General features: G+C 39.5%; 1 protein-coding gene across 1 annotated transcript; it reads right to left on the bottom strand.

The window, feature by feature from the left end:
- Window positions 1–893: 893 nt before the first annotated feature.
- On the bottom strand, window positions 894–26,207 carry EIF5B (eukaryotic translation initiation factor 5B). The gene is made up of 24 exons (XM_060769776.2): window positions 25,957–26,207; window positions 22,984–23,109; window positions 21,891–21,975; window positions 20,806–21,394; window positions 19,686–19,906; window positions 19,189–19,339; window positions 17,225–17,320; window positions 15,455–15,541; window positions 14,360–14,449; window positions 13,547–13,833; window positions 11,700–11,807; window positions 11,419–11,529; window positions 10,350–10,417; window positions 9,966–10,107; window positions 8,354–8,485; window positions 7,518–7,700; window positions 7,264–7,425; window positions 6,264–6,395; window positions 5,458–5,589; window positions 5,275–5,351; window positions 5,025–5,189; window positions 3,205–3,343; window positions 2,438–2,599; window positions 894–1,637 (listed from the first exon to the last, which is right to left on the bottom strand). The coding sequence occupies exons 1-24, from the start codon at window positions 25,989–25,991 to the stop codon at window positions 1,530–1,532; spliced, it is 3,588 nt and encodes a 1,195-aa protein (XP_060625759.2). The 5' UTR covers window positions 25,992–26,207; the 3' UTR covers window positions 894–1,529.
- Between the last annotated feature and the right edge of the window lie 1,770 nt (window positions 26,208–27,977).

Here is a 27,977-nt window from a genome sequence, read left to right as displayed (position 1 = left end):
CATCCCTGTAACTGTAGAATGGGTGTTATGCCTTGGTGCTTGCATGAAACAGTGGGAAAAGTGCCTTGTGATCCATGGCCTCAGGGCTTGGCTTCTCCCTTGGTTGGGCCAACAGCCTAGATATCGTAGTGACAAAACAGGAGCGCCCCGGAGTCTCCATCTGTGTTATAGTCCATGCCAAGAACAGGTGCAACACTTATAACCCTACATGTAACCGACTTGCATATCAATGTCATCCTGTAGGCATCCCTAACATGAAGAAGCTGAAGAACCTTTGTGAATACTCCAGCTATTTTCTTGCTCATGAGAGATTGCCTATGTGTCAGCTACGGTACAGATGCACTTCAATCAACACAGAAGTTGTTTTTCTTACTACAGAAATTGCTGCTTATAGAATGCTGATTGTTGCTTATAGATACACAGCAGCACAATGACTACTAGCCAGCAGTGCCAAGTAGGACCTTTGCATGAGATCTTCCTCAATTCTTGTAATTAACCAGGTTTGCCATGACGCTGCTGGCTGTGTGGTCTTGATCAGGTCACACCACCTAAGGCTGACTTAATAATACACTAACTCCTTGGCCAGAAAATGGAATTAGTGATACACAGCTATTCAACCTGGCTGCACATCAATACTACATTTTTCTGCATGAGATCCAGAGTGGTCTAACCACAGAGGAGAGATCAAGCTCCTCCTGCTGCTGCTATGCCCCAATGGTAAGCACTGGGGCACAAGCATTTATTCAAATGCTTTCATCTCACTTTTCTACAGAAATGGGTGCTCAAGAGAACTATGTGAACTGTTCAGGATCAAACACTTAAAACTATTGTTTCATGGCTCAAACGTACATACGCTCTGCTCTGCTGCTTTTCAGGGGAATTAAATTAACCACTTATTGTCTATTGTCTTTATTTGCAGCTTAGCATTGATTACAGTTTATGAAATCTGACAAACTGTACAAGCAGTAAAAGGCAGCCAACTATGCTTTACATCATTGTTTCACAGGAAGCAAATACAGATACCCAATGACCTAATTTTTCTATCTGAAATTTCTATAGGCACAAAGCAGAAGAATGCTGAAAAATCAAGTGGGGGAAAGAGGTTTGCATAAATAAACATTTCTTACATCAAAAGAAGTCCAAGAATCACAAAGTCTGCAGGAGTTTGGTTAATCAAAATACTGCAGTATTGTTCCTACTTGTATAAAAGTGAAAGTTGAGTTCTGTAATAAAATTTCATTTTCTTTTTATTTTGGGGGTGTGAGTTGAGAAGGGCAAACTTTAAAACAGTAGCCAGTATAAAGGGAAGGGCAGTGGGAAAGGTGCACAGGCACAATGGAACCACAGAGACATGTAAATTGACCACTGTCAAACCAGTGTAAGTTACTTGGTTTCTCATGGAAAACATTATCCACCTTTTCCCCCAAAATATTCATTAAATCCAGCAGCGTGTTCATTACAAGCTGTTGGCAATGTTTGTCATAGGAATTGTGGGTTTACGCTAGCCATTGCCCGTTGCCTAACAGAACTTAGATGATCTCAAATACTTTCTTTAGCTCCACAATAAGCTGCCAGTCAGTCTTCTGCATTTCATCTCTGAACCAGTCTTTCAGGGCATCAATGGACTGACGGCTAATCTGTAGAAAGAACACAACACTACATTGGCACAGAACACAAAAAAGAAAGTGTTTCCAATTCTCAAGCGGCAAGGCTTGAGAATTGGATTTTGTGATTTTAATGCTATATTAAAGATGTTTTTAATTCTATGTTTTAATTTTAAATGTCTGTGTTCTATGTTTAATATGATTCTAAGATTTAATTTATAGTTACATGTTATCGTTTCAGTTATTATTCTTTGGTTTGTGTAGATGTTGGCATTGAATTTTGCCATTACTTTTTGTACACTGCTTTGAGTCCCCACCATCAGGTGTGAGAAAAGCAGTATATTAATAATAATATAAATGCAGTAAATAAAATAAATAAGACCATTTCCTTACACTAATCACAAAGATGTAATCTTCAGATTTTCATATTTTTAAACAGACATCTGGTTTTTCAAGCATTAAGGCCCTGGCAGATGCCACTCCACACCCATCTCTTTGAATTAGATCAGTGTACATCAAATGAACTTGTTTAGTATACATTCACTGCAGAACACCTCAACTCATAATACTAAGACTCCAAACCAGCTGTCATGCCACATGGAGTGACTTACAACCATCTAATTGAAATGTCACTGTAACACTTGTTACTATGGCTAGTTTTCAACTCAGAAAGAGGAACCACTGGTACATCAGCCTTAGCCAGTAAAAATGGCAATCAGACCAACTACTGCTCAAAAATATTTCAGTTACACTGAAGGTGAAGGTGTGAATCTTAAGCCCCACTCCTACCTCAGATTTATGTAACCAAACCAAAACAATAAAACAACGCTTACCTTGCTGACTAGTATATCTGTTGCTTCAAAATGTCGCCCATACATTTTAGGAGCCTCACCAGGAATAGGCTCTATTTTCACACACACTTCTTGGCCTTTTTTTGCTACATCCACTTGTTTGTGATTTATTTCAATACTTGTAACTATTCCAATATCTATGAACTGTAGCCAAAAAAGAAAAAAATAGGACATTTATAGAGTATGCATTTTTAAAAATTAAATTAATGTACAGAAGTACAAACTTGTAAGGAGTCCAATATAAAAAATGAAGTAGTATTCAGAATGTGCCTATATTCTAACAGTCAACTTTTCAACAGAAGGCTTTGAAGCTAATTAACATTGCAGTCCTCTACAACACATCCTATTATGCATTATGTATGAAAACATGCAGTGAAAGATCTTGGTCTGGATTGCCACATGGTGTCTAGCAGCTCAGGGGGCACAGCAAATTAATATATCATTTACCAAAAATATCTTCTAAAACTTAACACACACATGGTCAAGAGACAGTTTTAGATCATTAATATTATCACCACAGTCTTCAAAATTTCTAGCAACAAAAGTAATAGCCCATTGCCATAGAAAAGTCATTCATCAGTATAAACCTAGATCTTAATCCAGTCTCTGCTGTTAATACCAGAGGTTACTATGTACCACAGTCCCTCTATCATCTCATCAACAAAAAGCCTGGCGAAGAGTGCAATGACACTGATCAGTACAGAACCCAACACCAATTAAAATTCCCTTTTAAGGAACAAAATACTTACGTTTTTACTAGGTACACACATGGGAGTGCCTTGTTTTACCTGACCTGCTTCTACAATGACTCCCATCACAATAGGGTCACGAGAATTAAAAATAAATTGAGGAAGTATTTTCATTTTACAAGGAAATACTGCTATATGCCTAAGAAGGGAGAGGAAAAGAGTTGTTCAATATGTGATCTGAAAATCGCTTGTAAAATATATCCAAATATTTCTGTACCTCCTCTATCTGCCTTGACTAAAAGGAACTCCCTGAACTGCCTTGTGTTTGATGAAGACAAACTGTAGATTGATTGAGACAACCGTTTACCAAGCAATAACATACTATGATGTAACAACTGCTTGGCCAGCAGCTCTTAACAACCCATTCAAGCATCGATTCTACCCATATTTATTACATCTCCTATTGTATGCTAGCATCTTTAACATTGGGAAGAATTGCAGGATACCCTCAAATAGCTTTATTTATAGATTGGTCGTCTATATGAGTTATTTGTATTACCCTACAAAGTGGTAAGGAGAATTTCACTACATGACATATGCTCAGTGTGGCAAATGATCACCACAACGGGCCCAAATTCTGCAAACAACTCAGGAATAAGGGATTTCTGGTATTTTTCCTTATTCAATTAAAGACGCACATTAAGAAACGTTTTTCTGCTTGCTAAATCAGAAACAAATGCATAAATAGCACTGCATCAAAACATACAAATGTTCATTTGAACAAAGCCAATCTGTCATCCTGCTTTCAGTGGAGTTTCCAGTGACACAATGAGCTGAACCCTTGTGCCAGCAGGACTGCTAACCGAAAGGTCAGCAGTTTGAATCTGCGGAGCAGGGTGAGCTCCCATCTGTAAGCTCCACCTTCTCATGCGGAGACATGAGAGAAGCCTCCTACAGGATTGTAAAACATCCAGGCGTCCCCTGGGCAACGTCCCTGCACATGGTCAATTCTCTCACACCAGAAGCGATTTGCAGTTTCTCAAGTCGCTCCTAACATGAAAAAAAATGTGAGAAATACAGCCCTGATTTGGCACAACTAGTAACATACATAAATCTATTTCATGTTTGAAAACACACCCACCTGGAGCTAAGATAATAAGCAAACCGGTAAAAATCTTATGCATTACCTTGCTACATTGATCAGTTAATTTCAAGTTTTGACCCACAGCCTGACACTATAAGATGTCATTTGCTCTTAAAATGCAGAACGAAGCTTAGGCCTCAAACAAAGCCTGCAACTGCACCAGAAGTGATCAGCCAAGGCATTTCAAAACATTGCAGAGCCACTGACTTACAAGGACCAAGAAAACAATTTACAGTTCTGAATATGAGACCACAGACCAGAGCTTTCCAAACATTTCATGTTGGCGACACACTTTTCAGACATGCATCACTTTGCAACATGGTAATTCAGTTTTAATAGCAAACCAGAGGTTAAACCAACCCCTTATAAAAGATATGGCCGCATACATAAATTACAATGGTGAAATGTATCTCATAACAATTTATCTCATGAAAAAAACTTCCATTTATATATATATTAAATATATAATTTGCTTATTTCACAAAAACTCAGAGGCGTCTTCTTATGTTTGCATGCTACACCTACACACTGCAGTTGACACAGTCATGTGTCATGACACAGAGTTTGGACAGCTCTACCATAGTCTCTGATTTTTCTCACTGATTTTTATTGTTTGATGTAGATTTTTTTTTTCATGGTAGCCCTAAGAAGCCATTTTAAACCTACTCTCAGAGGCAAACAAAACCTTCTCATATTTTGGACCAGGACAAAAACTGAGTGGAAAGACCCTACTTACTTGAATTCCTCTTGCTTCTGTTTTTTGTAGTCTTGTCTGTATTTTGTGAAGGCATCAAAGAGGTGATAGATAATGTCTGCACTAAATATTCTAACTCCTAAACTATCCGCCATCTCTTGGGCTTCCCGTTCAATCTTCACATCAAATGCCAAGATTACTGCGTATCTAGAGAACAAAATCAGATTATGAGAGTGACACCAACAAGAATAACAACAGAAAATGTTGTTGCTTTTTGAAGTTAATTACTTACTGAGGATCGTGCTCCAACATAACTGATGCTTTCATAACATCCTTTTTATGAATGGGGCCTATATTAATTCCAGCATACTGTCAGGACAAAGCAAGAAGAAGCAGGGTTTTCATTTCAGGACTATATTGCATAACATTGGTGTACAGAAATTGGCGATAGTAGGGTGGAAAAGTAGGTACTCACTGGCACTTCTGATGTTTTGAGAAATTCAAGTAACGCCTCTAAAGATCCCAGAGTCGATGCCTGGACATAAACACCCTTCTCCTCTAATTTTATGGCATTCAGTGTTTGCTTCAATTCGTGTATTAATTCGTCCTTGTAATATTAAAAATACATTTAGAGATCCTGTTCATCTTAGCCTCTACAATGTCAGCATTCCTCTAACCAGTATTTCCAATCAACACAATGTGCCACTATTTATATACCTCTAGAATGGGCAATCTGTGGCCAATATGGCACTTAAAACAACTAAAATATCTCCAAGGCCGCACCTCTCACTGCTGACTAGACTCAGAAACTGTAGTCCAGCAACAGGGGGAGGGCCCCATGACCCCCACCTGTGCTCTTGGTCTTGGAGAGGGCATAGCTCCATATTTCAGCTTGGAGCACTGAAAGCTCATGCAATGAAAAATGCCTTCCAGAAGAAGTATAAAGCCGCAAGACAATGGTGCCATGTCACTCTATAAAAGATCTTGGCTGAGAAATGAGACATTTCACTGGGTCCCTCTTTCCCAAGCTACATTCCCCATCATTACTCAACAGCAACACTGAACAATTATTACTGTTTTTCTCCTAAACTATCTGGATAATAAGATAAGACTTCAATCTGGAATAAAGGTACATTTTCACCATCCTTTTTAGAAATTTTTTTTGATTGTTGAACTTTCTAACAAAATATTCCTGACTGTCATTCAACACAAATTTCACACTGTGATTTTCTGCCTGCTGATATTCTATCCTGATTCTTACACAGCTGCTTTATGTCTTACTTTAAGAACAGGAATTTCGTCTTCTTTGTAAGCTACAAGCAGAGGCAAACCGGCCAATGTTTTCTCCAGGTCTTTTCCAAGGATCTTTACTCCCTGAGCAGCAGCCACCTCTTTGTGTTTTTCATACTGGTTCTGAGGAGAGAGAAAGATACACTCAAACACCTACCAAGTTATTTTTGCAGTTCTCTAATACAGGGCTTCTTAAACTGTGATAACACACATCAATGTCATAAGCAAATCCTATTTAATGTGGCTTCCACTATCATGTATACAATTCTTTTGAAACACAGTCCCTGAGTTACAAACATCTGACTTACAAACGGATCATAGTTAAGGATGGGTGTGAGACAACAGGAAGTGAGAGAAATCTACCCCTCGGAAGGGAAATTCTCTCCTGGAAGAGTAATTATGGGAAAATGGTGTCTCCATTGAAGCTTTCTTGTCAATTCTTGTTTCCACAACAAGCCAATTTTTCCAAAATCCAACCCAGAGACAGAAAGTGAGGTGAAATCTTCTGAATAAGGGCACAGACAGCAAAACAAACACCACAGGGGTGTGTTAACCCTTCTGTATTCTACCCAAAGCTAAAAAAAAAATAAGTATTTTTGGGTTGAGTTATACTTCTAAAAGTACCTGTTATTGCTTACATACATGTTCAACTTAACAACAAGCCAAAAGAACCTATCTTGTTCACAACCTGGATACTGCCTGTAGTTACAAAGCTAAGTAAGAAATTGTTAAAATGTTAAGAGTAACTATGAGTATTATCAGTCCAGGATACAAAAGCCCAGTTTTCCAAAGAACTATCATTTAGACTCAACAGGTAAGCTTTGGCCACTTGAAAGGGCAATCTAGCTGAAACAAAATAGTCCAAATATTATGGATTTGTTTCCAGAAAGCCCACGCAGAGAAGCAAACAGAATCTTCTAGCATGAATGCCTCATATGCCGGCCACCAACAGCTGGCTTTGGAGACATTCTTCCACCTCCCGCTTCCTTACCTTGACTCTGAGTTCCTTCATGGGTGGAGGCAAGAGGAGGCCTCTTATCTGTGTGACGATGGGACCCTCTACTCCAGGGACGATAATGGTATCTCCTTCCCTGAGGCACCCATTAATTAAAATGACATCTATCGTAGTACCCATCCCAGGAAGTGCTTTGACCTTAAAGAGAGAAAAAAGACACTCATCACAAATGCTTCCTCTCAATCCACAACAAGAGTCAAGTCTTGTTCTAGATATAGGTTCCAAATTACCTCCATGACTTGAGCCCTCAGCTCTTCACAGTGTGCCAGTCTCTTGTTTAACATGGTTTGCGTCAGCTCCACAAGAAGAGCGATGAGGCTCCCCATGCCGTCTCCCGTGTGAGCAGAGGTGGGGACCAGGGAGACAAAGGTGCGAGGGTCCTTATTCTCATAGTACAAAGCAGAATTCAGGCCCTAAAACCAGAACTACAGCATTAGAAGAGGCAATCAACAGCTCACTTTTCACTAACCTGGAAGTCATGCTAATATACATAAAATACTAAAGAAAGAGACATTAAACATGTTACCTAACATCTAGTCTTTTTTAACTCGCGACTCACCATTACATCAGAAATCTTAGTTTGAAATTTTAGAATAATATCCTATTACATGAGAAAGCTTCTGAAGAATATTGGTGCTGGCTGTTGTTGTGGGCCTTCAAACTGGTTTCAATTTACAGTGACCTGTTCATTGGGATATCTAGGCAAGGTTTGTTCCAAGGAGGGTTGCCACTGCCCTTCTTTACTCCTCAAGAAAGCATAACTGGCACATTGACACCTACTGAGTTCCTCTGGTCTCCCAGAGTCCTAATCCAACACTCAAACCACTATAACACATTGGCTCTTATGCTGGCTATGACCCATTTAAAAATGGGAATTAACCCGCCATCTTTAAGGGAAGGAAAAAGCTTCAGAAAACAAAATGAAGCTCTCCCCATAGTTGCCAGATAGGTTTGTTTTAGCTTTGCAACTGCCAGAACCTTGTTGTTTTTCTTGTATTGTAAAACAACACATGCCCACATGGGCCTTTAAACATCTTTAATTGATGTTGATATTAATTATTATCACCTGCTGGGCAAATTCCACGATGATAGCTTTTGCACGTTCCTCAAATTCATCCTTGGTGTTTTTCTTCTGTTTCTTTAAAGTGGCAGCTACATCTGTATCAGGGCTTTTTTTCCAGTCATATAACCTATCAATCTTGAAAAGACAGATTTACAATCATCATCGCTACTTTTTCTGACTAGATCTGAGCAAACAGCACCAATTAATTGAGCACCAAGAAAGAAAACAACTTGTGCTTAATATTCTCATAGTCTTCACATTGTCAGTCATTCCAAAGAGCAATGCAAACACACACCTACTTCTGTAATTACTCCAATTTTAGAGAGAAACAATTTTGGTGTTTAAAAACATATTACTTATATAAAAATAAACCGTCCCACCACTTAGTAAAATGGGGAGACTTTTGTTAAAATTCCCCTTGGAAGTGCATCCTTTAGTTTTTGCACTTCTTGATGTAAGCCAGTATTGCTCTTTCACAAACAATGTGATTATAAATCAACTTCAATACTATGTATTCATTCATTTATTATTTACTGTTATTTATACCCCACACTTCTCATCCCAAAGGGGACTCAGAGCAGCCTTACAATAGGCAACAATTCGATGCCATATCAAACAGACATAATAAAATAAACATATATATTAAAACATAAAATTAAAAAGCAATATAAACATTTAAACCCATTAATTAAAACCACACAAGAAGACACCAATACATTAATAAGAATACTCTCATACAAAAGTTGGACCTCCTAACTGCAAAGCTTTTCCCCAAAAGTGTATTTAGGACAACTGCATTGTTCATTCATTCAATTTACCCACCACCTTTCTCCCAATATGAAACCCAAAGCTGCTTATTAGAACCTACCTAAATTGCGAAAAATGAACTTCAATACAAAAAGACTACAAAGATTTATAAGAATACTAGGATACAAAACCTGGACCCTGAAATCTCCAAACTGCAATGCAGGCTTCAAATATATATATATTAAGCACAACTCTATTATTCATTCATTCATTCATTCAGTTCATACACCACTTTTCTCCCAATATGTAATGCAAAGCTACTAACAAACTTAATTCACATCCATATATATGCAAATTCACCCTGCAAAATCAGCCTCCCCATTTGCTCAAATTACACTCAAGAATTTTGTATTTACTGTATCAGTCACAGTTAGATCTTACTATAAAAGTAAACTGGAAAAAAGGATTTCATAAAAGTTCTCTAACAAAGAGAAGCAACATCATGTGATAACAATGATATGACTGTTTTTTTCTAAATAGAATGAAATAAGGATAAAAGCTCTTCTCTTTGTATGAATCAAATTTATTCTGTGCTGAAAACAGACATAAAGAATTTGCTCGGAGGATTTAACACGGAAAAAAAAAAGAACAGTAGTTTTAACACATGCGCTGTGTAAATATTTTTTAAATCCTCACATTACAATGCTCATCCAAAGGCATCAGTCATGATGGCTACATGCTTTTGCCAGGATCAGAGGTAACATTCGTTCAAAGAGCAGCTGAGCAACAGCTAATGGCCTGCTTGTGGGTTTTCTATTGTTTTTTCTTAGTTCTCGTGGAAGAATAAGACAGGGAGAAATCATCTTACCTTGTTGAGTGCGACTATAAATGGACATTTTTTGGATTTCAATAAGTTTATCGATTCAATTGTCTGTGGCTCCAAACCATGCATTATGTCAACTACAAGGATGGCAATATCACAGAGTGAGCTTCCTCGGTTCCGAAGATTGCTGCAACATATTGGGGGGGGGGGGGGACAAACAGATGGTCAAACAGATATGATCAATGGAAAGACAAGGAGACAACTCTTCTAAAGCAAACTGTTATCAACAGGTAGGACCAGTAATTTAGTCAATTAGAAACAAATATACAAAACATACAGCATTTTTTTACCAAAATTTCTGCTTCTGTTGGTGGTTTTAACATTGTATGGTCCAAACAAGACATCCAAACATAATTGATGGAACATTACCTGAAAGACTCATGTCCTGGAGTATCAATGATGAGCATTCCTGGGATCTTGACAGCATCTTTGTCAAACTGAGATTAAAAATATTTTTCTGTTAGGACACAGCAGGAAATGGAACAACGGAAAACGATACTGGATTGTGATTAGGACGATGAGACGACTTTGAATGGTTTCGTAGTAATGATGATGTTTTTTATAATGCTGGACTGTGAATTGTATTTTTATACTGTGTATTGAATTGTGTTTTTTCTATGTTGTACACCGCTGTGAGTCGCCCCCGGGCTGAGAACAGCGGTATAGAAGCAAAGTAAATAAATAAATAAAATAAATAAACCTAATTTTTGACAACTGCAATAATAATAGATTTCAAACATTGAACTATAGCCTCTTTTCAGAACAACACAATCACGCTACTCTGCTGTTATGTGCTTTCAAAGTAGTAACTGTACCTTAGCATTTTCTTGGCAAGATTTATTCAGAGGAGGTTTGCCATTGGTGTCTGAAGCTTGAGTGGAGCTCTGGTCTTCCAGAGCAATAGTCCAACACTCAACCTTCCGACACCACGCTGGTTCCCCACAGCACTTTTAGTATCCATTACAGCGCCCCCACCAATTCACTGGTTTGACATTTAAGAAAATATTAAGAAAATATAAAATAGTAATAAAATAAATAAAAACGTAAGTCATTACTACAACAGAAGGATCATAGTAAGACATGGCCCTGTCCATTTGACTACAGTGGGGAAGGGGTGCAATTGATTGGGAGCCCAGTACCTTTCAAATTTACAACACGACCTGGAAAGGTATAGAATAAGGAGTTTCTCTATCAGAATGATTTCAATTTGACACGAACAGAATACTCAACCTACACCTTGATCTTACTATATGCATATAAAAGAATGAAAAAATCAGTTTCGTTAAGAAGTTATTTATCAAAATGGTTCTTTTTGCCAGACATATGTAAACCTAATCATGTACCAGTATACTTGCATCGTTAATTAAAAACACTATCCAAATCATTAAAAAAATAAAGTAGTAGTATATGGAAAGTTCTAAAAAAAGATCTTACTCACAGACTTCACCATCTTTGCTTGTTCATAAATGGCTTCAAGGGGAACGTTTGTGGCCCCAATTTGCTGAGTGATGCCACCCGCTTCACCATCTTGCACATGAGTATGCCGAAGCTGCAGGAAACAGAAAACCGAATTAGGAAAAATGTAAGAAGGATTACATTGATTAGGTGACTGATGCACACTCTGAAACAAGAGTGATGTATTTAAGTTTTGCATTCAAAGATTCTCAATTTTCCCCATGTTTTAGATGTAAGCAGCAAGAACATGCAATAGGGCCTTACCTTGTCTAGGATTTTTGTCTTCCCTGTATCTACATGTCCAAGTACACAGATAACAGGTGCTCGTAGCTTTTCCATGTTTACATTTTTATTATTTTCAATCCGACGTTTCTAGAATTAAGAAACAGAATGTATGCATTGAACACGATGACTGAACGAAGATTAGAACAGGAGGCTAAGGTGGATCTGAGCAGTGAACTGCAAAGGCTGAAAATCTGAGATTGATTTCTAACTTGGGAAGCCGCCTTCCGACAACAGGCAAGGAGGTTCAGAGCATTAAGTGGATTGTGTCAGATATCATTCTTCCAATCGAGTCATTCTCCTAAAAAGCATACCATGCACAGTTCAATTTCATGCAAGTCTACTCAGGAATATGACTTGGTTCAAAAAGCTTCCTGGGATACAAGGCAGGACATGTATTCCAACCTTTAAATACACTCCTCTTTACAATCACTAATGGGAGAAAACAGCAAAAAGACAGTGGGATACAGGAACCCCATGGGCCACATCAAGCATCATAAGCCACAGCTGTGGGCTAATCTGAAGACTTCCTTCTGCAAGCATAAGGACACCTTTTTTTCTTAACATAATATTACTGACATCAAATAAAGGGTTCATTCAAGGGAGAAGTGAAATGATCGCCCCACCTTCCCCCCCCCCCCCAATACACACAAGCAGGGGTGGCTCGTCCATTACGTGAAGCAAGCGGTCGCAGAACATTTTTTTTTTTGCCAGGGGCGCAGAGGCGCCTCTGTAAATGCCCCTCGACCGCCACTTGAGGAGCGTCCCCTCAGCTCACAACAGCCCTAGCAGTCCGGGGGGAGCCTTGGCTTTCTTGCCTCACTGCCAGGCAATCCTCTTCCCAAAGGGGCCGTGCCCTTGAGCCTCGCCTAGCCCCTCTCATTCCTGCTCCACCCGACCACCGGATGCACGAGCAGAGCCGGCGCTCAATCGTTCTCCTTGTTCGATCCCTTCCCCATGACCGGCTCCCTTTCCCGATCCCCCGGCGCTCCACCCGCCTCCTCTCCTCTCCCCAATCCGCAGGTGGGCCAAGGGGTGGAGCCGCCGCGCCTGGCCCGCTTCGGGTCCAGAGGCGTGTCTGAAGACCCCAGCGTGCACACCAAAAGTCACCTCTTCTCCTGACTTTCTCTTCAGCCATTGGGACCAAGAGAGAGAGAGAGAGAGAGAGAGAGCCCCTCCGGCTGGAGGTATCTCCCACCTCCGTCTCTCTCTCTCTCTTGGTCCCAAGAGACTTTTGCTGCACACGCCAGGGTCTTCAGTCTTCAGTCACGCCTCCGGACCCAAAGCGGGCCAGGCAAGACAGCAAGTGCGGCAAGTGTAGTTACTGGGATGTATAGTTCACCTACAATCAAAGAGCATTCTGAACTCCACCAATGATGGAATTGAACCAAATATGGCACACAGAACTCCCACGACAAACAGAAAATATATATCAATGATTTTTTGGGGGGGGACGCCAAAATACTGTTTGCTTACCGTTGAAAATTACCTAGGGCCGCCTCTGCACACAAGGAATAAATTGTTAGGAGGTAATTTCTAAAAAGGGGGGGGGGGCACTCAAAAAGGAAAAGAAGCAACAACAGCATTAGAAGCAGTCCTCTAATGACAGCAATGTGCCAGCAAGGGGTAGCCAAAGCCACTCACTGCCATTCATGAGTACAGCTGTCACAACTGCTCTTCTACTTGTGCAGGAAGGTCTTGAATATTCACTGGGAGAAGGGGCAAGAGTATCATAATACTGAAGGAAATGTCAACAGTGTGATCAATTTCCACCAAAAGGATCCTAGCCATTATCTATATACAGTTTCAGAAATGAAAAGACCAAGTACCTCAATTCGCTGTTTAGCTTTGTCATAAGAACGCTCTTCTTTAGTGCGATCATCATCCGAATCAGATTCCGAATCAGAACTTATTTCTTTGTTTAGTTTTTTCTCTGTGGTTTGTTTGGTAGCAGCATGAGACTCTGTTTCTCTTTCATCTGAAGTCTTCTCATCTTCACTTCCCTCGCTTTCTCCATCTTCATATTCCTCACTCTCGTCCTCGTCCTCATCTTCGTCCTCTTCATCCTCATCCTCATCATTTTGCTCCTTGACTTCAATATGAACAGTTTTCCTCTCTGACAAGAGCAGATGCAAAGATGAAAGATTATGTAATAGGCTTCTAATCTGAAAAGAACTAAGCACAAAAGTTCTCTGTGGTCTTACAGAAAACAGGTACTATGTACAGAACTTTAATTTCACTTCACTCGAACATATGAACAAAAAAGACACGCTGCATCAGAAAATTTAGCCATGTATGATTCTAAACTTAATGTTGCATCTTTGTAATGTTCACATTTTAATTCATGATTTTTTTTACATATGGGTCTACTTTCTTTGTTTAACCAATTATATGGGACCATGTATTTTACTGCTTTAATTTACAAGAGGCTGGATGCTAGACAAAGAATAAAAACAAAACCTGTAACCACAGGAATCAAGTGGAGTACACATGTATAGGTCAAGTTAAAATATATTTCTTTTCACAATCAGTACTGTTTGCTTTTTGTGTTTCCACAAGCAAGAAAACAAATGAAATGTTTCAAAAGAGGGAGACGCCTATGATCAACATTGGATTTTACTCCTCTTCCAACACACACTCACCCTTCTCTCTTTCTTCATCGCTGAGCATAGCTTCCCAATCATCTATTCCTGTCTCATCAGTTTCTTCTTCCTCTTTTTCTTCTGAAACAACTAAACAATGGCAAGACTAGAAGTAAAAATGAACTACAGACAGTCTCCAAGTTATAAACACCCAAGTTACAAATGACTCCTAGTTAAGAACAGGGGTGAGACAACAGAAAGTGAGAAAAATTGACCCCTCGGAAGGGAAAATCACTCTTGAAAGAATTATCATGAGGAAAGAGAGCCTCAACTGAAGCTTTATCACCTATCTTTATTTCCACAACAAGCTATTTTTTTTTTCAAAATCCAATTATCACAGAGACCAAAAGTGAGGTGAAATCTTCTGAATATGGGTACAGACAGAAAACAAACACCACAGGGGTGTTAATCCTTCCTTTTGCTATGCAAAGCTTAAAAAATATTTTTGCCTAGTGTTACAAAGGCGACTTTAAAAATGTACCTGTTCCGACTTACAAATTCAACTTAAGAACAAACCTACAGAATCTCTCTTGTTCGTAAGTTGGGAACTGCCTGTACCATTATCTTGTATAATGATGACAAAAGTAATATGGGATGAGGCAGACATATGGATCAGCCACACATTAGGCAAAATTTAAGTAGAGTCAGAGACTGCTCCCATGATCTTTCATTAAGTCAAGTGAAATAAACACTTCTCACTGGGATAGCTCAATGATTTAGTCTTGGGTTGGGTAAAGTATGACCCTGAAGCTATGCATGGTTCCTAAGGGCTGTTTCTGTAACTCTCGAGAATCTCCAGATCTCTCTTGTTGCACCCAAAAAGTGGTTTGTCTTGGAAACTTTCAAAAGCAGAAAATAACTTTTTTTAAAATAGGCTGAAGCATCCTACATGTTGTTTCACAAAAGTAATTGCTAATTTTTCAGAAACAGAATTGGACTACTGATCATCACCTCTTATTCTCTTGCTTGTTTGCTTTTGTGCGTTGCATGCCTTTACAGCCCCTGGAAGGTCCAGAAAACTGACCCCTACTCCCAACTCTCAATCCTACCATGATTTAGGTAAAAGCAACACATAATGCCCAATTCAATACTCACCTGGTTCGGTTGAAAGAGCAATTTCCTCTTTTACCGGTGCAACTTGTTCTACAGCTTCTTCTGTTGGAGAAGACAATTCTGCAATTTCTATAATTGCAAGAGAAAATTACTACAGCACTGCTGAAAGGCATTTAACAAGAGACATCATCCATTTTAAAGATATTTGCTCAAAGCAAAGCTACTGGAACCACAAATTGATTAAAGAGTCTTGCAACACCTTCAAGACTAAGGCATTCATTATAATAAAACACAAGCTTCCAGTGAGCAGTGTCCACATCATCAGATGTATCAAGTGTTGTCCTAAGGAGGAACATAGGATTTTGGGAGAGTGGGGGAAAGGTGCAAAAAATATAGGGACTGTGAGAGTATCAACTTCTTCAAAATCTGATCAAGCGCTTCATTCAATAAGCAGCTCACCATTACTTAAAGTTCAGATTTCATTCTAAAGCACAACATTCTGTTCCAAAATCCTATTTAAAGTTTCATCATCATCATTATTATATTTATATCCCACTTTTGCTCTCCCGAAGGAGACTCAAAGCAGCTTAACATAAAAGCATTATAGCATACAATTCAAAATATGCAAACATTAAAACAGAATTAAATATAACTAGTATTAAAAATAGATGTGAGGCAGTGGTATAATGAACACTAATAAATACCGTACGCCACCGCATAATAGTCACACCCTCTTTTTTTGGCCCCCCAAATTGGTCTTTTTGTTTTTATCACATAATACAGACTCCATGGCAGAGCAAAATACTCCAAATGCTCGAAGTGATTACAATATCAGTTATAAAGAAATACTCTGAGACCCACTTTCTCCTACAATATGTAGACACAACTGAGTTTCTGGATTGTCAGTCATTACTTCTGACTGAATAAGGGGAAAAGAATTGTTAAATTCAGGAAATCTATAGATTTCTCTGTGATAGCATGTTTATCCCCCATCAGATGAAGACCAAAAACAAGAAGAATAAAATTTTAAAATTTTATAGTTGCTTTTGTAATTCAAATTCCTATTTCAGTAAGGAAAGGGGGCTGAAGGATGCATGGACATTGGTTTTCAGTCTCAAAAACCAGTTGAGAAGGGCTTTTGTCGAGGAGGTAAAATAAATCCCTGACTTCTTTCGCCATACCTGGACCACCGAAATGCAAACTATAATTTTAGTAATTAAAATGCAATTGAGGCCTTTTATTTAAAAATAAATACACAGGCCCCTGAGCCAGGTTGGAACCCATGAGCACCAATAAAGGGATAGTTAAATTTGTCTCCTGTAACTGATTTTTTAAACATAAATCCCCTCCAGTGATGCCATACACAAGTACTTTTTTGAGGGAAAAAAACTCAATTAGTGTCAATAAAGGGTTTTTTACCTTTTTGTCAGCCCTATGGCGAGCACATTTAAGAAGAAAACTGACTTTAAGAAGATGCAGAATACATGGAAGTGAAAGGATTTAAACTGTCTTTTGAATTTGGGGGGGGGGGGGGTGTCTAGGTAGAATCCTGTCAATTCCCATACTAACAAAAAAAACTGCATTTTCCCAGAACCAACTGCATTTTCCCAGAAGTTATTGAAAAGCAGTAATTCTGGAGACACATGCAATGCTCTTTCACTTTTGACTTGATGAGTGGGATGCGAATCAATCATTGCCCAATGGATGACCTCAGGGTCATGGCGTAACTGTGTTTGTGTATATTAACAGTAGCCTCAAAGCTTACAGCATCTACATCTCTAAGACTAACTCCCATTTAAACAACATTCCCACCTTCTTTGTTTTCCTGCTGCTGCTGTTTCTTTTTCTTTTTGTCTTCATATATTGGTCTTTTTTTGGGTACAGAATCTTTGGATGGCACCTCAACACCTACAAGGAAAGTGATCAAAACATTCAACACAGCTAGAAAGTTCAACACATTTGCCGAGTATGCAAAATTTCTGCTGCACAGTAACATATATAGGCAGTCCCCGATATCTGTGTTAAATACAACTCAAGCGTTAAGGATTGTAAATTTATCATAGGAAAAAGATGTCTCCATTGAAGCTTTATCACCAATCTCTGTTCTCACAACTCCAAATGTTCAAAATCAAATTGTCACAGGTCCAGAAAGTGAGGTAAAATCTTCTGAAGTGGGGCACAGACAGAATGAAGAGACATTGCAGGGGTGTTATCTTCCCCATGCTATTCAAAACTAACTATCAATCAATCAAATGGAGTTACATTTAAAAATGTACTGATTCCGACTTACATACAAATTCAACTAGAGAATAAACCTACAGAACCTATCTTGTCTGTAACCCTATAAGGCTAAATATTTTGAAACAAATAAATCAACACATCCAACAAGCTGAATACTGACTAGCTTCTCAAAATAGTTATAAATGGATATTAAGATGTCATTCATACTCCATCAGAGAATAAAGAGACTCTGAACACATTTCAGACCCTTAATGGATCCCATGATATTCATAAAACCAAATACCATGTGCTTGAGTGATGGATTAGGACTCTTGGAGACCAGGATTCAAATTTGTGGTTAGCAACTAAATATCTGCTGCTCAACTTTGGCAAGTCAAGACACTCTCTGAGGCAAAATGGAAAGCTATGGCAAAATCCTCTAAACAAATCTTGCTAAGAAAACCTGGTGATAGGGACACCTTAAGGTCACTATTTGAAGGCACACAGCATCAGCCACAATAAAAATCTTCCAGAGTTTTTTACATGGTTAATTTAATTTATTGTCAAAGGCTTTCATGGCCGGAATCGCTTGGTTGTTGTAGGTTTTTTTGGGCTATATGGCCATGTTCTAGAGGCATTCTCTCCTGACGTTTCGCCTGCATCTATGGTTTTCAGTCCAAATTTAATTTGCTAGAACTAAGGACTTCTAGCTCCTAATTTGGGAGCAATTACCCATAGCATACAATTCACACACAATGGTCATCGGCAGCTTCTATTTTCTACCACTATTTTTGTAAAAGTGGAAGCAAAGAGTTAGCAAATAGACAGAATAAGTCCATAAAGAGTTTGTATATAATGTGGTTGCTTTTCCTGGGATATGATTGTTCAAACAAGACTATTAAAACTTCTGCTCCGCATGATTTATGCCTGTACTGATTGAGTCTAAACAAGGTTACAAGCAAGGAATGTACCATACAAATCACTCAATGTACAGTTTATGACAATTTTACAAATATTTTAAAAACAGGGCTGTTCTGTCCATCTTCGGTATGTTTCTGTCATTTCATTTAACTGCCCAGAATTGAACTTTCCCTAATAAAAGAAATTTGTCATGGAATTTCTCCTAGTATATGAATTCTATGCATTATTTTCCTGCTGGGAACTGTTACTAGCCGCTTTTACCCTACTGTTGGGGGAAAGGAAGGATATAAATAAATAAAATGTACTAAATTAATTGAGGAAATTAATTTAGTTACCATATGAAATCCTCCAACATCCATACTGGACATAATTCCCACGTGATTCAACAGAAATTATTATGGGACATAGCAGCACAACATTAAGCAGCTCACACATTATACAGACAAAAGAGGAAGAAATTGAGTAAGTGAACAGGAGTACTGAATGCTAAAAGCTTTTTAAAATTTCCTAATAAATACTACTATTTACATTCCTTTCCAGCTACTAAACACAGCATTCTGCTGAGATAGCACGGTGTAAAGCTTTTCCTTAGTTAGTAAACTAGTTAAAACATCAGGGTACACATCAAACTTTACCCTGCGCTTGCAGTAGTTTAAGAGTGGCCTCTGCTCTGGCTCTCGCTTCCCTCTGAGATTTGGTTAAGAGCTTTCCCTCCTTTTTCAAACGTTCCTTCCTCTCTTTCTCCTTTTGTTTTCTCCTTTCCTTTCTTTCTTGTTCCAGGCGTTCCTACAAAATGCAAACATGAATGCATCACACATTCAGCACATTCAATTAGACTTTCACAAGGAATAACCATTCACTGACAGCATGCTCCCCCTTTGATTTGGCTGCAGTGCAAGACCCAACAGACCCAAAAGGAATGTTTTATGCAACTGAATTGGAAAAAATACTAAGATCTTGAAAATGGAAGCACCAAGAAAATAACCAAAAAGGTCACTCTTGGCCACACTCCTGATTTAACTGTTCCCTCAGGCATCTTCCATAAAAAGTAAGGGAATACATATTATCTTTCTATAATGCTGAAGTCACATACATAGGAGCCTGCATTATCCAAAAGAATGAGAGATATTACCTCCTCTAGCCTTTTGGCTTCTAGCTCCTCAAGTCGCCTGATGCGCTCTTCTTCCTCCCGCTTTGCCCTTTCCTCCTCTTCTTTGAGCTTTGCCAAGGCTTCCTGCATTGCCTTCACTGTGGCTTTACTAGGACCCTTTTTCTTCTCTTTTTCTTTTTCTTCTTTCTCTCCTTTCTTTTTCTTTTTCTCTTTCTTCTTTTTTTCTCCTTCGTTATCATCAGCTAAATAAAAAAGACAAATCAAATCATAAAAACAAATCAAAAGCTGCAGAAAAGCAATAATGCAAAAGCTTCTGCACAGACACTTGTCTCCCCGCTTACAACATGGTTTTCCCCACTATGTCCTTAGTATTTCATCTAAGAAGCAGAGGGTTTGCTTTCAGAATAATAACAACAGTAATAATAATGTAGGGTTGTTGTTGTTATTATTATTATTATTATTATTATTATTATTATTATCCTACTTTATCCCTCTAAAAAGAGAGACCAAAAATGACTAACTCTTTAAAAAGGCAATATATAATTTAAAACTTAAATAACACAATGGTGCATGCACAGAACTTACTATGTGGGCTTTTAGATTAATGTATATGAGAATTAACATCCACAAAGATATTTACCACAGAACAAAGCTAGTCAAATGAACCACCTACCACATGAAAGCAACAATGTGATCAACCACAATGTATATTTGAATAAATTCAAACTATCTTTTTTCCTCCACAATAGGGCAATTTAAGAAATAAATTATTAGTAGTGAACAAGATACTGCGAACAGGTTTAAACCTTGACTGGATTAAATGACAAAGGCAGTCACCAAGTCTCATTTTGAAAATTGCCAAAGTGATTAATTCACTCTGGAAAATGGACTGGCTATCTTTTTTTATGATCAACATAAAGGTATATAGCTGAAAACCAAGTGGAAAATATTGAGAACAGTATTAGTGCAGCATAGCGACATTTCACCAAATGTTTAAAAAACAGGCCAAGAGAAACTCAAATCTCTCGACTCTACTAATTTTCCTGCATTTAGACTGTGCCTTTTTCTCAGCTTGCCTGTTCTCTGCCAAAATTAAATGAAGTTTTTAAAAAACCCCACTTTTTTCTCCAGTATTACTAACCTTCTGCAGCTTCTCCCTTTTCCACAGTGATGGATGCTGACACTGAATCCGCAGCTGGTTCTTTTTCAGCTTTCTTTGAAACTTCCTTCTGTTTTGCCTGATCTTTATTGGCTTCCATGTCTTCTTTCTCCTTCTGTTTCCTCAGTCTGGCCTTTTCCTCTTCCCGTTTTTTCCTCTCCCGTTCTTTTTTTTCTGCCTTTTTCTGAGCCACTGTTTTGATTTTGAAGGCAGATTCTGTATCTTCATCACCACTTTCAGCGTCAGCCACTGGTTTGTCCTTCTGGTTCTTCTTGGGTCCCTTTTTAAACTCGGAACTTTCCTCTAATTCCTCACCACTCTCCCCAGAGGACACTGGATGGGTATGCTCTTTGGATTTCTGGGCTTTTCCTTTCCTTTTCTTGGGATCAAAATCATCATCCTCGCTGCCAGAGGGAGCTTCCTTCTGAGATTTTGCAGTTTTTTTATATTTTTTGTCTTCCATTTCTTCACTGTTATAATCATCATCATCATCCAAGCTAGTCTTTTTATTCTTTCCTTTCTTTTTCTTATCTTGTTTTGAAACAGTGAATTCTTCATTGTCGTTCTCAATCTGATAAATTTAAACATCTTTCTTAAAGTCAACACGTCTAGAAAGACTTTTAACAGAAAGTAAACACTAAATGGGTATTTTGTGACAACTAAATTGCAAAAGCAAAATTTGCCTGATGCAGAGTAAGCTACAATAAAATTTCTAAAAAATCAATCACTCAATATTTAAAGGAAAACACATATGTAGCAAGTATTTTAGGGTGACAGGATCACTGCATGTGGAAGGTTGTAAAAAAGAATTTCTCAAACTGCTGACCTTACAGTGAAAGTCTGCCATCTACTGAAATATTTGTATAAAAAACTGACTGTATAAAATCTGTGCATGGTAGAATACACACAAGAACATTACTTTCCAAACATAAAACAGAGTGTGTATTTTTTTCTGGAACCACAATTCTTTCTTTTTTTTAGGATTTCAGAGTTTTAATCAAGGTTTTCAATATTTCAGCTATCTTTCAGCTAGGCTATTATTCAATATTACTACATATAATTTTTACCTTTATTGCAGCTGGTTCGTTTTCAACTTTTCCTCCTTGTGCCTCTAGAGACAATTCTTCCAATTCTTTTAAGATATCATCTTCACTATAAAATGAATTACATCCTTTGAAATACACATTAATTCACTTGCAAATACATAAACAAACAATAACTGGACAACTCTACTGCCTACAGCTGCCTGTTTTTTCAGCTTCCAACATTCTTTCTCCTTTTTAAAACCAAATCAATGGATTTGAAAGGAAGGATAGAAACAGAGTGGAAATTAAATAATGGCTATCTATCCCTTATCTGGAACCCCAAAGTTCAAAATACTCTGAAATCCAAAACTGTCCACATAGGTAGTTAAAATAGTGACATCTTTGCTTTCTGATGGTTTAACATGCACAAAATTGGTGCACAAAATTATTAAAAACATTGCACAAAATTCCCTTCAGGCTATGTTTATAAGATGTAAAGAAACATAAATGGATGTCATGTTCAGACTTGAATTTCATCTCCAAGATAGTCATTACATCTATTCTAAAATCTCCCCAAAAAAATCCCAAATGCAAAACACTGCTGATCCCAAGCATTTCGGATAAGGGATACTCAACCTGTATTATTCTAGTCCTTATGTGGCCCACTGACCCTCTTTTTCTTATATTTATAAATGAAGAAATACCTTGCAAATAGGGACAAGACAAATAAAATTCCTCACACAAGTATAGTCCTTTCCTTGAACACATTTTTCATTCTTTTAAATGAATTGTGGTTGCTCAGAGAATAGTAGCTAAGCTTGTCGTCAAGCCAGAAACAGTAGGTTTATCCCACTAGTGAGAATCCAAGCCATACACACATATGTTATACATTTATTTTCCTGACTGAAAACAAAGCACTACAACTGAAGTGCTAATAAGCCAGATAAGGCAAGGCGACAACAAACAATTGCCCTGGCAAACTCACACACAACTATAGCTATCACTGAAAATCTTGGCTCCTAGATGCAACTTTTGAGGTGGGGAAAAATATCCAAAGAACACATCTTTATATATTGATTTCTACTACTTTTATACAGCGTTAGACTTCTCTAGGTTAGGACTTAAGAATGCTTACTCATATTCTGTTTTTTTCTTTTCCTTTTTCTTCTTGCCTTTAGACTTTGGAGGTTCTTGCTCCTTGGCAGCACCTGCCCCCTCTATTTCAGCAGCAAGGGCATCAAGGTCAATATCATCCTTGGCACTAGAATTTTATGGAAACAAACTGCTTAAAAACATGCAATAATAATACTGTTTTACATCAACATCTGTTTTAAGTTTATGTGGTTTTACTGTACTTTGTCTTTTGTAAGATGCTTTGAATTCGAGTCTGCAGAAAAAGTAAAATATAGACTAAATTATGGATATTCCAGTATACATTAGACTCCACAACTCGAATCTCCACTATCAACTATATATGAATGAAGCAATTTATTTCAGTCACATGTCATAAGTAAAACACTGTAATTACCCCTTTGAATGCTATGTCTGCATCCTATGGAATTCTGAGGTTTGTAGTTTAATGAAGCAGCGAATTTATCAAGGTGGGAATTATAAATGCATCTTCCAAACTGCAAATCCCATAATTTCATTGGACAAAATCATAACTCTGTATATGTTTAAACCAAAAGAACCCCACAGTGAGATTTCTCTAGAGCAGTGATTTTCAACCTTTGGTCCTCCAGGTGTTTTGGACTTCAGCTCCCACAATTCCTAACAGCTGGCAAATTTGCTGCAATTTCTAGGAGTTGAAGTCCAAAATACCTGTTAAGATAAAAGGTTGGGAAACAATACTCTAAAGCCAAGCATGATTATCTTCAACAACATACTTCAATGATAGCATGAAGAATTGATCTTGACATGAATATGAATAAGCTATATTAGCTCCCCTGCAATTTCCCTGAAGGCCTTGCACATCTGACTCTTGATTTTCTTTGCAATGCTGGGCCTTAACTCTCTTTGCAGCTGAGGCAGCTTGTGTATTTCCTGAGGAATTTAAACTGCTTCTCTCTACCCCCACAAAAAAATATTGATATATCCCAAAACAAATTATCTCATCTGTAGGCAAAGCAGGAAAAAAATCTAAAGGTTGTTAACTCCATTACAATATAGTAGGGAGGCCCCAGTGACACAGTGGGTTAAAGCGCTGAGCTGCTGAACTTGCTGGCTAAATGGTCACATGTTTGAATCTGGGGAGCAGGGTGAGCTCCTGCTGTTAGCCCCAGCTTCTGCCAACCTATCAGTTCAAAAACATGTAAGTCAGGAAGGTAATGGCGCTCCATGCAGTCATGCTGGCCACATGACCTTGGAAGTGTCTATGAGCAATACAGGCTCTTCGGCTTAGAAATTGAGATGAGCACCAACCTCCAGAGTCAGACATGACTGGACTTAATGTCAGGAAAAAACCTTTACCTACGGTATAGCAAGTTGGGCAGTTGTGCTACCTCTGGGAACATTTTTTTTTTTTTTGTCTCTGGATCCCCCAGAGAAAGTTGCTTCTGGAGTGAGAGAATTGACCGCCTGCAAGGACATTGCCCAGGGGACGCCTGGATATTTTACCATCCTGTGAGAGACTTCTCTTATGTCCCCACATGGATCTGACAGATGGGAGCTCATCCTGCTCCCCGGATTCGAACTGTTGACCTTTCAGTCAACAATCCTGCCGACACAAAGGTTTAACCTATTGTGCCACACTTTAAAATTCATGGGGTGACATTAAGACAAAAGGCACATACACCAAGACTCTTTTTTAAGGAAACATGTTATAACAAGGTGAACACCCATTAACCCAATTTCTGAAAGCCAAAATCCACAATTAACCACAATTTGTTTCAGGGGCCCAAAATATTTTATAAAATCATCTTCAGGCTTTGTGTAGAAGGTGTATATGAAGCATAAATGAATTTTATGTTTAGGTTTATGATCTCAAAGATAGCTCATGTTGCAAATTAGATATTCCGAATCCAAACAATACAGAAACTTTGAAGGGATAGTCAACCTATCCGCTACAGAGCACTGAAAGGAGCCTGACAGGGGGGAAATGGTTATTAATGTCCTGAAGAGACTGTCCCTCCCTGATTGAGGGCCCTTCCACACAGCCATATAACCCAGAATATCAAGGCAGATAATCCCACAATACCTGGCATGTATGGCAGTGTGGACTCAGATAACCCAGTGCAAAGCAGACATTCTGGGTTATGTGGCTGTGTGGAAGGGCTCTGAGGAGAAATGCATGCTGTAGAATTAAACCAGTTTGACAGCGCTTTAGTTGCCATAGCTGGATGAGATGGAATCAATGGGGCTGTGGTTTTACAACATCTTTAGCCTTCTCCACCCAAAGGTGCTGGTGCCTTACCAAACCTACAAATCTTATTGGCCCACTGTGGTTTAAGTGGTGCAGATCAGGCCTCTTCCAGCGTCTTGGAGTCCTGGGCATTGGAGGCCCAAACAGCTGGAGGAGGCCTGGTGTAGATGCCACCTGAGACCAGTGGTTCTCAATCTGTGGGTCCTCAGGTGTTTTGGCCTACAACTCCCAGAAATCCCAGCCACTTTACCTGCTGTTAAGATTTCTGGGAGCTGAAGGCCAAAACATCTGGGGACCCACAGGTTGAGAACCACGGCCTTAGTCGCAGGCTCAGTGCTACCCAGGCCCCTTCCACACAGCTGAATAAAATCCCACATTACCTGCTTTGTGGACTCAGACAACCCAGTTCAAAGCAGATATTGTGGGATTTTCTGCCTTGATATTCTGGGTTATCGGGCTGTATGGAAGGGCCCATAGTCAAGAGAGTTGTAGTTCACTCTACTGTAGAGGAGGCTACAGTAGAAAACTGAACTCTCACGGCTCCATAGCACTGAGCCAAGGCATTTCAAGTGGGGTCAAGCTGCCTTCGTTCTTCAGCGCCGATGTGCCCTCTGCCTGTCTCTCTTTCTCCCACAAACACACACACACACGACGAGGAGGAGGAGAGAGCCGAAGGGAGGCCGCTCTGGGCCTGCTTCCCTCGGCCACCCAGAGCGGCCCTCCGCGTGGGCCCCGGCCTCCGCCTACCTGTCCTCGCCCTTGTTCTTCTGCTTCTTGCCCATGGCTCGGCCGACACCAACCGCCGTCCCTCAGAGGCCCCCGCCCGCGTCTCTCTCCCGCAGCCTCCGCCAAAGGCCCGGCCAGCCGCATCCACGCGCAAGGCCCGCCGCACATACGGCAAGCGAGAGGCCGGGGCCGGAGTTTCAGTCAGCAGCCGCGCAGGCGCTTTGCCTTCCCTCCGGCCTGACTGCCTTGCCTTCCTTCCGCCCGGACAGACAACCAACCGGAAGCGCTCCCAACGCGTGGGACGACGACGCGGAAGAGCAGGAGGCGGCAGACAGAGAGAACGCGCGCCCCCTCTGGCCGGAAGAGGAACAGCGCGGCGCGTGGAAAATCCAGGAAGTACACGACAGTCGTAGAATTGGAACAGTGATTCCCAACCTTTTTTTGACCAGGGACCACTTGAGCAGGGACCACTCTCCAACATTAGTACCAAAAGAGGTTACGAATCAGTTTTATGGTCAACTTTAGAGTCTGTTTGGTTATTTGGGGTGGTGATTCAGACAATTGCATTGGATAGACCACATCAGCTCTAGTTTCTGATACAGAAGATATGCCATCCAGTAGTCGCCATCTACTCGCCCGTAGAAAATCATACAGCCTCAGAACTGTAAGAGGGTTTTGCAAAAGCAGCCTTTGTTGCAACGGTGTAGTAACGGTGATGCTGCGGACCATATTTTAGTTCTTGCAGACCACTGGTGGACCTTGGACCACAGGTTGGGAACCACTGAATTGGAAGAGGCCATATGGGTCAATCCGGTCCAGCCCCCTGCCACGCATAAAGACTCAATCAAAGCCCCCCAATAGATGGCCATCCATCTGTCCCCCCGTAATGTCCACCTTTCATAAGGACCTGAAACCCCAGATGTTTAAACAAGCTTTTGAAAAGGCCTAGTCCCTAGTTGTTCTGTGCAATTGTTATGCACTCTTGCACTACATCCCATGCCCTCCTCCCATGGCTGTACCTTTGCACTTCTCCCATTCCCTTGCTCGTTGTTTACCCTCTGGTAATGGTTACAGTAGCTTACCACCAGAAGTGCATCTTTTTAAAATGAGTTTTAAATTGTTTTATATGCTTGTTTGTTTTATTTAATTGCATTTTATATTGTGTTTCATTTTATACTGTTTTAAGGCACTTTTGTGCTGTGTGTAAGCCACCTCAAGTCACTTTGGGAAGATGGTAGTGGGACACAAGAATAAAGTTATTCTATTGTTATTATCCAGCCCCTGCTTAAAAACCACCACATTCTGTGGGTCTAAGGGCACAAGAGTTCTCCCCTATAAATGGAGGACTCCAAATAAAGAAATTGCCTTTTTTTGTCCCGAGGAGAACACCTCTCTAGGAATGTCTTTGTTTATATGGAGGAAGTTGGCCACAGAGTCACAGTGGAGGACCTAAAGATTCCTAGAAATAATTCTTCTTGGTACTGGGTTGCTTTGGGTTTTCCGGGCTGTATGGCCATGGCCCAGAAGCATTCTCTCCTGACATTTCACCATAGATGTGGTGAAAGGTCAGGAGAGACTGCTTCTGGAACATGGCCATACAGCCCCGAAAACTCACAGCAACTCAGTGATTCTGGCCATGAAAGCCTTTGACAACACATCTTCTTGGTACTGTTCAATTATCCTGGCGGAGACCACTAGGGGGCACTAGAGAGATAATTATAGCCCATTTTATGGGGAGAGAGTTGGAAGAGGAAAACCATTTCCCCTGTTTTTGCTGGTTTTTCCCTCTCCCCCGTCCCATATCATAAATAAGGGTTGTTTCCACAACAGAGACATGGGTGATGGGAATAACAGGAACACAAGGAGAAATGGTTTTCCTCCTTCAACCCACCCTCCACCCCCATAAAATTTATTATCCTTCTCTAGTGCCCCCAAGTGCCTGGGTAATGGAACACTACCCTTGTGACGATGTGTAACTTCTATTCTTATGGTTATGTGTTGTTTAAACAGTAGTTAATAAATTGTAAGTATGTAGGATTATA

The sequence above is a fragment of the Anolis sagrei genome, chromosome 3 (genome assembly GCF_037176765.1).
Source record: "Anolis sagrei isolate rAnoSag1 chromosome 3, rAnoSag1.mat, whole genome shotgun sequence".
In the NCBI taxonomy this organism is placed as follows: Eukaryota; Metazoa; Chordata; class Lepidosauria; order Squamata; family Dactyloidae; genus Anolis; species Anolis sagrei.
This window is presented reverse-complemented; position numbering and strand designations above follow the sequence as displayed.